Source organism: Populus trichocarpa, chromosome 15 (genome assembly GCF_000002775.5).
Source record: "Populus trichocarpa isolate Nisqually-1 chromosome 15, P.trichocarpa_v4.1, whole genome shotgun sequence".
Lineage (NCBI taxonomy): Eukaryota > Viridiplantae > Streptophyta > Magnoliopsida > Malpighiales > Salicaceae > Populus > Populus trichocarpa.
This window is the reverse complement of record NC_037299.2, coordinates 2,429,172-2,441,305: the sequence shown is the minus strand read 5'-3', so window position 1 is coordinate 2,441,305 and position 12,134 is coordinate 2,429,172. Positions and strand designations below refer to the sequence as shown.

The window sequence follows — 12,134 nt, the reverse complement described above, 5'->3', positions numbered from 1 at the left end:
TTTGGCCGAATCAATGTAAGAAACGATTGAAAATGAAACCCATTTAGGTTAGGATTCAAATTGTCGTGTCATTGAGCTAACTCACCTAGTTGAACTGGGATAATAACTATGATTTTGCAAAACCTAGGCTATCTTGGTTCATTTGCCAAATGAAACAATCCAATAAATTTCTGATGGATCTATACTAGTCCAATCCAACATGTCCTTTTTAGTGCTCCATGTCAAGGGGAAGAAACTTTTTTTTTTTTTTCATTTTTTCTGTTGTTAATAGCCTGTTTTTCAAGATTTTCGCTACTATGCTAAATTTTATTATTTTTCTAATGTCCCAAATTGTTAGCATATATATACATAGTAAACTTTTATTTTCTGTTTTCTAAAATTGAATTAAACATAAAATAAAAAAGCAATACCGAAATTGAATTTAAAAAAAAAACATAATAATAATAATATGATTACTTGATGATGACATTTCATCAAATCTATTAACTAGATTTGAAGCATTTAGAATTGACAAAAGTAAGATCAACTAGTGGGACACAATGCAACCCACAATCCCAACACCCCATTTTATATAATGGTGAAAAAATAAGGAAAAAATGTGGAATCATACATGCAAGAAGTAATTATGTGTTAGTAAAGCGCAATTAGAGCCAATATCTTAATTTTATTCGCTCTTAATATTCCTGAAAAAAGTAAAAAAAAAAAAATTCCAACCTTTTCTCCATGTCTTTACAACAATTAGTGCCTTATTGCTTTATCACCTTTTCTTGACAAGCACATCTAACTTCAATCAAAGCTAAACTAAGAGATGGTAATGAAAGTCATGCTTTCACACTCTAATTCTGTAATGACCCCACTAAAGAGACAATAGAAAAGGGTGTTGTAAGAAAAGGAGTAAAAAAGAGAGAATATTTATCAAGCACCATTAAAAACCGATTCCTTCTTTTCTTCTACTTTTTGCTTCATTGATTACACCATGTAACGACTAACATCACCTCGTAAACATAGTCCAACAATGGCCCAAAAAAGAATATACAGACACACAGACAGACATGCATTGAACTGACAGAGCCAAGACTTTCTTCTTCTCCCCTTCAAAACCCTGTATCAATTTATATTATCTATGATTTTTTTTTTGTTTTTCCTTTTATTTTTTGGTTGAGATAAAGGGAAATCTAAATACGATGCATGAAAGTTCCATGGTTATCTAAGCACAACTCTATCTTAAATCAGTCATGTTCTTTGTTTTGCCCGTCTGGTCTTCCCAAGGAAAACTCCAAGATTGGATTCTTGAGTTCTTGGTTGTATCCTGGAAAGCTTCTTGATTCAGCAATTATCTGCAAATTATTAATTATTTGTGGAAAATAATTGCATAAATATGATAGTCAATAGAGTTATAATTATGGAGATGCTTGTTGATTAGTATATTTGTCTAATAATTACTAAGTCTAGTTAGTTACTCACTTCCAATTTGTTTCCTGATGCTTGTTGAGATGGTAGGGTTTCTACCCTAACCCCATCTAGATCTCTTGAACTGCTACGCATCCATCCTCCTTTGCTGTAACAATTAAGAAATACTAATCATTTACTATTAAACCATTGACTTGCTTGGAATTTTCTTATGGAAAAGAAAATGTTAAACTGTAATATACTTTCCTAAGCCAATACTATTGACATTTCATTGATTGAACCATGCATGGAGTCAAGTGAAGAAAAATTTTCCTTGATCAATTTTCTAGGTAATTATAGGTCACCTTGCTCAAACCAACCTTAGAAGAAGCAGTTTTTTTAGACAATAGTCGAGAGTATGTTAGGATTATGGCTAAAAAGAGAATAGCCTAGGAGACAAAAGTTCGAGCAGAAAAAGAAAGGAGAAAGAACAGAAGAAACGAACAGGCGAAGAGATTGAAAACAGGGGGAGAAGAGAGTCTGGCATAAGAAAAAATACGGGGGACTCAGCTTCTCTTCTCTCTGAAAAAGATGACACCATTGCTGATACCTAGATCCACACCAGTGGATTCTGAAGATGTGCTATCAAGCTAATCAACAGAAATCCCAAAGGAAAGCATTCAGTTGCTAAAGGATGCAATCGACCTAGTAGCTATATCAAGAAAGATGGTCAAATTAATGGTGTCACTGAGACCTTGCCGCCTCGATTCCACAAGCAACCACTAAACAACAAAATAATTAGATTTTTGAACAGTTCAAAACCTGTCCGTGACAGACCTCACCACCATTTCTTTACTCTTCAAACGTTGCTCTCTAATGTTTCAAAATGATTGATGTTTTATGAATAAAAGAACTTAACAAAAAGTCTATGCCTACACACACGCGCGCACAAACACTAGTTTCACTTGGTTCCAATAATTTGTGACGGAAACATGGCGGACCATAAGATATTCCTCCCTTTCCAACACATCTTGCGAAGAAATAAAACCTTAATTTAGTTATTAATATGCCCATCTAAGGTGTTAATACTGTTGGCTTATGCATAAAAACTGGATATTATAGCTCTAATAGATGTTCTCCAATACCCTTTTAACATATATAGTACTGCTACGAATCTAAGGCTTTTACTACAATACTCACTTTTTTTTATTAATGAAAAGGAAAAGTTACTATCTGATGTCGCGATTATTTAATTAGAGAATTCTTTCTTTTCTTTTTTTCAAACCATGATAATGTGATTTTATATCACATAATCTGCTAGAATTAGTGCTTAATAAAGTAATAAAGTGATGACTCACAAGCCACTATTTAGTTACAAGTAAAAATGCTTGTAGGAAGCTCTACCATTATTTCACATAGTACAATGCTAGCTAGGGTATACAGGATGGCCATGATTCCCAGGGCTAATCTTTCTATCCATAGCAAGGGAGGTAGTGTTTGAAGTTGTAGTTGTGATTGTGATTGTTTTTAAAAAAATGTTTTACTTGAAAATATATTATAATAATATTTTTTTAATTTTTAAAAATTTATTTTTAACATCAGCACATCAAAACAATTTAAAAACACTAAAAAAATAATTTTAAAAAAATTAAATTAAAAAAAACATGATAGGAACACGAAACAATATCTAAACGCGTTAAATTGCGCTCATGGGGACAAATGTTAATGGAAATGAGCTAGAAAATTAGTTACCCTAGCAAATGAGGGTGTTTTATGCTACCACAAAGGTATAGAAACTTTTCAGTCCTGAAGTGCACAAAATAAAAAGAAACCCTAGGAAGGCAACTACAACTAGCAAAAATGGCAGAAAATGGGCATCTTGAATGACTGTAAAATTCTCTAAGACAATGGGAATCTTTTATTGACCATCATGTCAAAAAAGGGCTTATCATGCATATGATAATTCTCATTTTTTCACTATGTTTTAATACATTTTAAAATTACAATCACAACTTTTGCTTGATTACATTGATATATTTTTTGTTGTTGTAGCTTTGGCTTCATTCATTAAAAAAATAATATCATACTATATAATATAGTATGAATTTGCTATGAATTTCATGTACTTGTAAAATTAAGTCATTTCTTAAAGGAATATAATTATCATGTTCATTAAATATAAATAATTGAATTCAAATTAAATGATCATGATTTAATGCATGATAAAAATGAAAGAAAATTGACTCCTGAATATTTTATTTTTCTCACTTATTCTAGATCATTAAATTCAAAATCCATGGTAACATTTCGAACATAGACCGATCATGTTCACATAAGAGGGTCTAAATCTAAAAACTATATTTACAAAATGTGGTTTTTCACTGAGAGGTGTGTGGGTGCAATTAATGTATTTTTTTCTTATAAAAAAATTAATTTAATTTTTAAAGGTGTTCAAAATAATCATCTCCATATATTTATATATGAAGGAGATGATCTCCTTTAATTAACTCCTAAAACAGTAATTAAAGTACCTATACATTCACTTATGATCGACTTCACACAAAATTGGGTTAACAAAAGGGTTTAGTTAAATCAAGGCCTCCTAATCAAAAAGCTAACTAAAAACGGAAGGTAACTGAAAACCTTAATGTTACTGTAAATGTCACCATGGTTTTCATTAATTAATCATGTTAATTCATGACCCGTGAAAAGGTGCATACATGCATGCATACATACATACATGCACACACACAGAAAAAGAAAAACAAAAAGAAGAAGAAGAAAATTATGCTAGTAAATGAAAAGCAAAAGCTGTAAGAAAGATGGCAGCTCCTTTTAGATTGAGGGAAAAGTTAGAAGTAGGACGACGTGGGTTTGGATTGCCTATATAAGCTAAAATCACCCATGCATGAAAAGGTAAAAAAAATAAAATCAGCTTTAAAGTTGAAGTCATCAAAGAGAAAAGCACTGCACTCTTTAGTCTTTAGAATACAAACTTCATAAACATCAATTAATGCAGCCATTATCTAGAAGCGTGAGAGTGAGAGAGGGAGAGGGAGGGAGAGAGAGGGAGATAGATTGTGGCTTTGTGGGTATTACCTAGAAGAGTTGCTCCATAGAGTAGTCGGAGAATTAGGGCAGCCATTATCATGCTGCAAATTAAGCACCTTTGAACCTCCTTTCTGGTTGAGTAAATGGGTAGCATTTTGGGTAATGCAAGCTGTTCCAGAAACGAAATCTTCATCACCAGATCCATCTAGCAGACACTCAATAAGATTTAAGTCAGCAGCCAAGTGTATCAGATCATATGATCTTTGAAAAAAGTTACCGTGAATCTTTTATGAGTAATTGATTAAGTGAAGGTACGAACACAGTGTAGTATTTGTAACATATGGTTATGCAGGTTCATTAATACAAGGCAAATGGGAATGTGCAGGTAAATTTTAATTTTTTTAAAAAATTAATTTATTTTAGTATTTTTAAATTGTTTTAATATATTAATATAAAAATTTAAAAAAATATTATTTTAATATATTTAATTATTACACTCCCCGCTGACCCAACACTTCCTTTTAAGTGAGATGGGAGACCCTAGAGTAGGGAAATTAATAGATAATTAGTTTATGTTAAAACTGAAGAAAAGCTAGACGAATTACCTGAGGAAGCTGTAGGTCTGCAGTCAGTGCTTTTAACAGTTCTGTACATCTGCATAGGCAAAAGGGGACAAAGAAAATGAATAGAAAACAAGGTAGACCTATCCTGCTATAGCAGTACTATATTACATACAATTAATATAATATTGAGTAATTAAAAAGAAGAAGAAAAATCCCAGTCAAAAAAATCAAATCAGATGCTTCTCTTTCTAGATTTTACATGGTTTGTTTATTCACCACGAGGTTGTTGTTTGGTAAGGTCAGTAATTGCTTTGTATTATTGAGAAATGATGGCTACTTTTTTTCTCTTTCTTTCTCTCTCTCAAAAAGTAGAAGTTGTCCTGTATCAGAAAACAGCAGACTCAACTGTTCATTCATTCACTCACTCACTGTCCTCATCGGCTCTCGTGCCTGTTAGATAGCCTCAGCCAAAGTCTCCGTCACTACCCAAGACACAGGTCTCTCACAGGGACAAGGGGAAGGACTCCCGTCTAAATTAAACAATCAGATATTGAAGAAGTCTTTCGGTTTCCTGTCAAGGACGGAAGAAGGAGGAGGAGGAGGAGAAGAAGAAAGGAAAAGAGTACTGGGTTTTCCATGCCAGACCTGTAAATGACTTTTAACATGAGCAAGCGTTAGATCTTTGACATCCATGAGCTCTAGAACTGACTTTGGAGTTGCCCCTAAAAGAAAGGTTAACGAAACCAATTATTACAGAGATTAGAGCAAAACAAAGTCCATGATATTAACCAGTTGTTCAACTCAAGTAGTAGTGTGTGTAGAGTATTATATTCTTGTTCTTGCACCATAAACAATTATGTAGTGAGAGATTAGGTAATTAAGAAGGAGAAAAGACTCATACTTTCATGGCCACCAAGGAGCTCAACAGCATGAACAAAACGAGAATGGAGTGAGCTAGTCCAACGCATTCTTGGAGCTCTCATGTTCCTCTTGCTATGTAACTTTGGCATAAATCTTGATCGAATCATGCCACTACTACCATATAGCTCCGCACCACCACCCCCTACTCCTGCAGCAGCTCCATATTGATGGTATTGATGATATTGTGGAACTCTCAGTGACTCCATTGACATTCCATTGAATCTTGGTGCAGAAGTACCCATTCTGTAAGCTTGCAAAGTGGAGGTATGGTGATCAGCTGAAGAATTTGAAGAAGAGTAGGGGGTGCAAGATGGTGAATAAGGCATTTGGTTAAAGCTAAATCTAGGATCAATATTATGATCTCCTGAACTATTCCAGCTATTGTAAACTGGAATCCCCTTTATAGGCTTCGATCCTGTGACATCAAGAACTGAGATCCCATGGTTTATATGACTCATTTGGCCATTACTAGAACGTTGAAGAAGAAGATTTCTTTGCCTTGCTCGATCAGGGTGATGATCCTCAAGACCGCCAGTCCCTCTTCCACCGTAGTTTATTCTCCAAGGACTCTCTGCCTCCAAAGCAGCAGTGCTTGTTGGATTTGCAAGAGAAAGTTCAGTGTCTGATATTTGAGACCCAACTCTTATAGAACTATCACTATGTGATTTTATTAGTCCATCATCTTTGCGCCAAATATCAAAAGCCGAATCACCATCGTTTGTGCCAGTGCAAATTGAAGAAGGAGCACTGTTTGGAAGGCTTATGTGCAGTGAAAGGTCTGGAATCAGATTCAGAGACTGTTTATCAAAAATTCCTTTCTGGGACATTTTCAATATTCCCTTAGAAATTAATGGTTGCAGGCTATCTAGCTGTTGTTCTTGTTCTTCAATAATTAAAAAAGAGAAGGCAAAATTCAAGAACACAAAGAATAGAGTAGATTTTTGAAGTGGGATCTTTTCCAAACTTACTAAAAAAGCAATCTTTAGTAGGTTAGAAGTGTAGATGGCTAGGAAAAAGAAAGAAGAACCCTTTTATCAACTTCACATAACCAAAGTATGGCAAGCAAGAAAGAAAGAAAGAAAGAAAAAGTTTGGTATGTAGAGGGTGCCTAAAGGCAAAAAAAAAAAAAAAGAAATAGAAATCCTTTTGTCCTCTTCAAGAAACAGACATGCTTCCCAGAGAGAGATGTGTGGTGATGCAAGAAGCGTAGATAGGGAAGAAAAAAAATTGTGAGAAAGGATATTGAGAGAAGGAGAGGGATTTGGGGTTTTTGTTTCCTATTTCCTCGAGAGTATATATAAGAAGATGACACTTCAACAAATCATGTCTCTCTCTTTCTCTCTATATCTAGAAGCTAATTACCTCTCATTTTCCCCATAGTCAAAATATACACGCAAAACTGTAAAGGTTTTGCCCATTTTTTTCCCTATTATATTATAAATGAAAATTCCCCGTAGACAACGGTCTAAGATATACACCATATGAAAGAGATAGAGAGGAAAGAAGGAAGGGAGGATGGATCGAGTGCTAAAAATTCTTCAATTCTTTTTTTCCCCACCCTATTGGGCCTCTGATCTTTCTCTATCTCTTATTAATTACATGAGAGAAAAGTAAAAAGGGAAAATGAAGAAGACAATAATGTAATGACCAACTAGTCCTAGGAGTTAAACAAGACATCATGTGTCTTTTGTCTTGGTTCAATGATAATCTTAGTCAAAAAGCAAGAAGATATATGATTGTAGAGTCTAGCATTTTATTTTTTTCCCTTATTGTAAAGGGAATAAAGGGATAGAGATATCATCTATATATAGGTGTCTTTGTCCGATTACTAAATAAAGATAGATATTAAACTTCAAGGTTAATTAATTCAAAAATTCAATATCTAAAGTCGGATTTACACTAGGTTTTTAAATAAATTGAATAAAAAATTAACTTAGCAAAACACATTTAATAATTAATTGATCAAACTCATTCCAAACCCGATCTTGTTGATACCAAATTAAAAAAATTAAGGTATACAGGCTGTTTAATAGTGACAATACTTCGTTAGAGTATGATCCATATCATAGATTTCCAAGCCTTCCAATCCAAATATTCTTCAAACCTGTTCAACGAATTAATAAGGAAATATCTTTTGAAAAGGTGGTTCATCAACCTTGAAATTTAATTTTTCTAGAACATAACTGCAAGGCTTAGCTAGGCTAAGTAACTATTTTATTATTGGTGTCTAAGTTGGACTCCTAGATCATGTATACTAACTCTTGAAAAGCTTTGAGCATTGGGATGTGAATCTCAAAATTTATAATAAACAGAATAATTAACTGTAATTCATCACTTAATTATAATTATACTCATCTCTCACACTTGTTTGAATGGAATTTTAACATAATTTTTTTCTTTTATAAATTCCCCCATTGCATTATCTATGGAAACCAAAATCAACTACTCGTTATAGTTGCAATATATAACCCGTGGTCAATAATTAAAATAAAAGATTCGAGAAAATTATATTAGTTCACATAGATTCAGTCTATAGAAGAAGTTTCCCATAGATAGGGAAATGGTTTTCCATAAGAAAAGGAAGAGGAAGAAAAAGAAGAAGAGAACACCAACCAAATTAGTTTACTTACACATAGATGATAGATGCAAGGAAGTACGTCGTTATTTATACCTTTATACTACTGAAATAATATAAAAAAGTGAGGTCAATTAATATTATATTCAAACTCAATAATATATTAGGCATTTACAAATGACAATGCCAAAGACTAGATAGTTAGGATCACTCGGAATGGGAGGAACTTTAATATTGTAATCGGGGAGAACTATGCAAATAGAAGGATGGATGTGAGAAAAAATTAAGGGAGGAAGGGTTTAGAAAAATAAATATATTTTGGAAGGGCCGAATACATGTTTAGAGTGACAAACTAAATCCTCAAGTATAAGGACAAAAATGAAGAATTTTGAAAGTTTGAGGGTGCTATGGCCCCATCAAACTTATATGATAAATTATCTTTGGCCACGTAACAAAAAAGTTAAAATGAAAGGGAAAACATTGTGCTCATGGACTCAATTTACTATTTCCAGTGTAACTGTTTTTTTATCCTTCCCAAAAGAAATCAATGAACTTTTTTTTGGAGGTAATTTTATATTTGCATATAATCTATTAATCATTATAAAATTGTCTAGAAGCAACTTAATTAATCTTTTTGTATTTTTTTCACAGTAAAATTATTGAATTACCTTTGACAAGAAAAAAATAATGAGTTGACAAACTTAGTCATTTTCATCGTTTTCTTTTCATTTGAACAATAAAATAGTGATTATGCTTTTAAAAAACAAAAATGGATAAAATATTGCTTAGGGGCTATTTTATCTTTTTACTTGGGTTTTTTGTTATATTTACTCTAACACGTGCAGAAAATTCTAGCGATTAATAAGGGGCTTCCTTACAGTAGTTGCATTCGTCTCCACGGCAATGCACATGGCATTTCAACCTCTAGTTTGACACTGATGGACTCTTTTTTTTTCTTTTCTCTATCCACCTTGCCTGTTATGCATGGCACCTCATAATTTCAAACAAACTCTTCAATTTGTTTTTTATTCAGATTTGATCCATGATCTTTTGATTATTTTTTTTATTTAAAATGATTTATAAATTTTAAATTATTTTTCAATTTCATCCTCCTTTTTTTGTGTCAGATTTAATCCATATGTTTTTTATTTTGTTTTAGATAATATTTGAAATTGAGGTTTTTTTTTTTATATAATTTCCTCCTCCTCTAATTTTTTTTTCTTATATGATTTAATCCCTATTCTTCTTTTCCTGTAACTTTTTTTTTTTGCTTCGGAAATTTTTTTAATTTTTTTTATGATTTCATCCTTAAATATTAAATTGGTTAGAAATTAAACTTCTTGATTAGACTCGGATCTAGAATTTCATTGGTTGTGAGTTTGAGGGATTAACCTAGATTTAAGAGATTCACACGAGTTTGCTTAGTTTGTTTTTTTCTTTTTTATGCTAATGTTTGTTTAGTTTCATCCTTCAATATTTATTTATTTTTTAGCTTCATCCTCTAATTTTTTAATTGTTATATTTGGACCCCATTATTTTAATTGTTATTTATTTTGTTTTAGATGATTTTTAGAATTTAAGCTTTTTTACAATTTCATTCTCTCTCCAATTTTTTCGATGTGATTTGTTCCTAATTTTTTTTAAAAAAAATTATTTTTTATTTGACAACTTTTTTAATTTGGATTTTTTTGTTACGATTTCATCTTACAACATTAAGTTGGTTAGGAATTTAGCTTTGGGATTGAACTAGGGTTTAAGATTGAACCAGGGTTTTAAAAAAAACTAATATTTTTTTGATTTTATTCTTCAGCATTTATTTATTTATAAAATATAATCTCCATTCTTTAATCGAATATAAGGTCAGTTGAGAACTGGTCAAGACCCATTCAGGAGGAGAATAAGATAAGGAAAAAGAAAGAGATAGATTATTCAATTGGGTTAACTCATTTTTATCATGAACATTACCCGAGTAATCTATTTTGCGAGTTAGCTTTCGTGGTTAGCAAGGGTCAATACAGTGTGTCTCCACCTTTCCATTTCACTTCCTAGATTTTTTTGCGATTTAATTATTTGACAGTCAATTGTTTCACATTCACATTTGTTCATTGTTTCGCGATGATGGTATTTCTTTTTTAACCAAGTCGCCATTGTAAAATAGTAATAATTAATTTGCTCTTTGCTCGTTAGGTCAAACAAGACATACCAATATTTTGTTTTCATTTATTAACGTATATGATCGATGGTCTATTAATTTTATATGAAAATACCAACATTGGTCAAGTTTTTTATGATCATTTTAGATATTTTATCGCATGCAGAAAAAAATAAAACAGCAACACTCACAATTTCTTTTTATTACAGTAAAAGGATTTTGATCTGACCTGGAACCAAACACAACCCCGAACCTAGTTTAAAACAAAAAAAAAAATTAAAGGGTCCAAGATGAATATTAGGCTAAGCTTGTGACACGTCTGTACTAAGGATGGAAGTCATGAAAGGAAAACCATAAATCCTAGGGTGGTGATAATGTTCCCTGTAGATGAATGAAATGGGCTCATGAATTTTTGGGTGAAATTGTCAAAATATATTGATTAGCATGATGGTCCCATTGACCTGAAATGTGTGTAGAGAATTGCGACCCTTAAAGGCTTGTTTGTTTGCTTTCATATAGTGATCATCGTAAACCCTAAGTCTCAAACTCCACAAAAACCTTTGTAAACTTTCTGATTCCTTTTCATTCTCCCAAATATTCCCTTCAAATCCTCCAACAACTTTGTCTATCATTATGTCATCCCCACATGAGCCCCATTGACTATTTAACCTGACTGAATTTTTCCAAACCCTAGGCTAAATCTAAATCAAAGAAATATTTATTGCAGCATATATATAATTAAATCTTCTCTTCCATCAAGAGGTAACCCTCCATTTTCTTTAATGTATTCAATGAAAGTAGAATTGTAGGTTAAATAATATTCTAACACAAGTGTTCTTTTTCGTACTTGGGAGTAGGAAATGCCCATTTTTTTAGTAACATCGAGCTCAAACCTTTCAACTAGGTAAAACCGAATATTGCTGCATTTTAAAAATGATAAAAGCTTGAGGAAATTGCTGCATAAACTACGATAAAATTTAGTATCTAATGGCATCGACCTCATATAGTTTTGACTATTTTAACTCTCGCGATACGCTGCTATTCAATCAAAGAAAATTTTGAATGTAATAAAAAATATAAGTTACAAAGGATTATTTGATGTGTTGTTAAACTCTGCCTAATAAATTAATCTTCAAACATTTTAATTTGATTATTTTACTAACTTGTGTTTAAAATTAAATCATGTAAAAATTATCTCAATATAACTCATTTGATTAGATTTGTCCAACGACAACTCGGTCAACCGATAAAAAACATTGAGGATAAAATTTCCTGAAATTAAATCATTTGTTCAATCAACTTCTCGACTCGACTCCTTACCTAATCCAGATTTAAAATTAAATCATTTGAGAATTGTCCTAATTAAAGTGATTCATTTGACTTAATCGGCCCAAAGAAAACTCGGACAATTATTAAAAAAGATATGAGAATGAAATGGAGAGGAAGAAAATGAAATTGAAAGAAAAAATAGAGGGAAATTAAA

General features: G+C 32.0%; 1 protein-coding gene across 1 annotated transcript; it reads right to left on the bottom strand.

Moving 5' to 3' along the window:
* Nucleotides 1-911: 911 nt before the first annotated feature.
* LOC18105597 (transcription repressor KAN1) lies at nucleotides 912-7,331 on the bottom strand. The gene is made up of 6 exons (XM_006374178.3): nucleotides 5,905-7,331; nucleotides 5,649-5,725; nucleotides 5,046-5,094; nucleotides 4,489-4,645; nucleotides 1,465-1,558; nucleotides 912-1,337 (listed from the first exon to the last, which is right to left on the bottom strand). Exons 1-6 carry the CDS (start codon nucleotides 6,749-6,751, stop codon nucleotides 1,230-1,232), a joined length of 1,332 nt encoding a protein of 443 aa, XP_006374240.3. The 5' UTR covers nucleotides 6,752-7,331; the 3' UTR covers nucleotides 912-1,229.
* Between the last annotated feature and the right edge of the window lie 4,803 nt (nucleotides 7,332-12,134).

Coding starts and splice junctions, on each gene's coding strand:
- LOC18105597 (XM_006374178.3), bottom strand. CDS start 6,751: ATGTCCCAGAAAGGAATTTTTGATAAACAGTCTCTGAATCTGATTCCA. Junction 5,726..5,904: donor GCTCCTTGGTGGCCATGAAA/GTATGAGTCTTT, acceptor CCTTTCTTTTAG/GGGCAACTCCAAAGTCAGTT. Junction 1,338..1,464: donor CATCAGGAAACAAATTGGAA/GTGAGTAACTAA, acceptor AATAATTTGCAG/ATAATTGCTGAATCAAGAAG.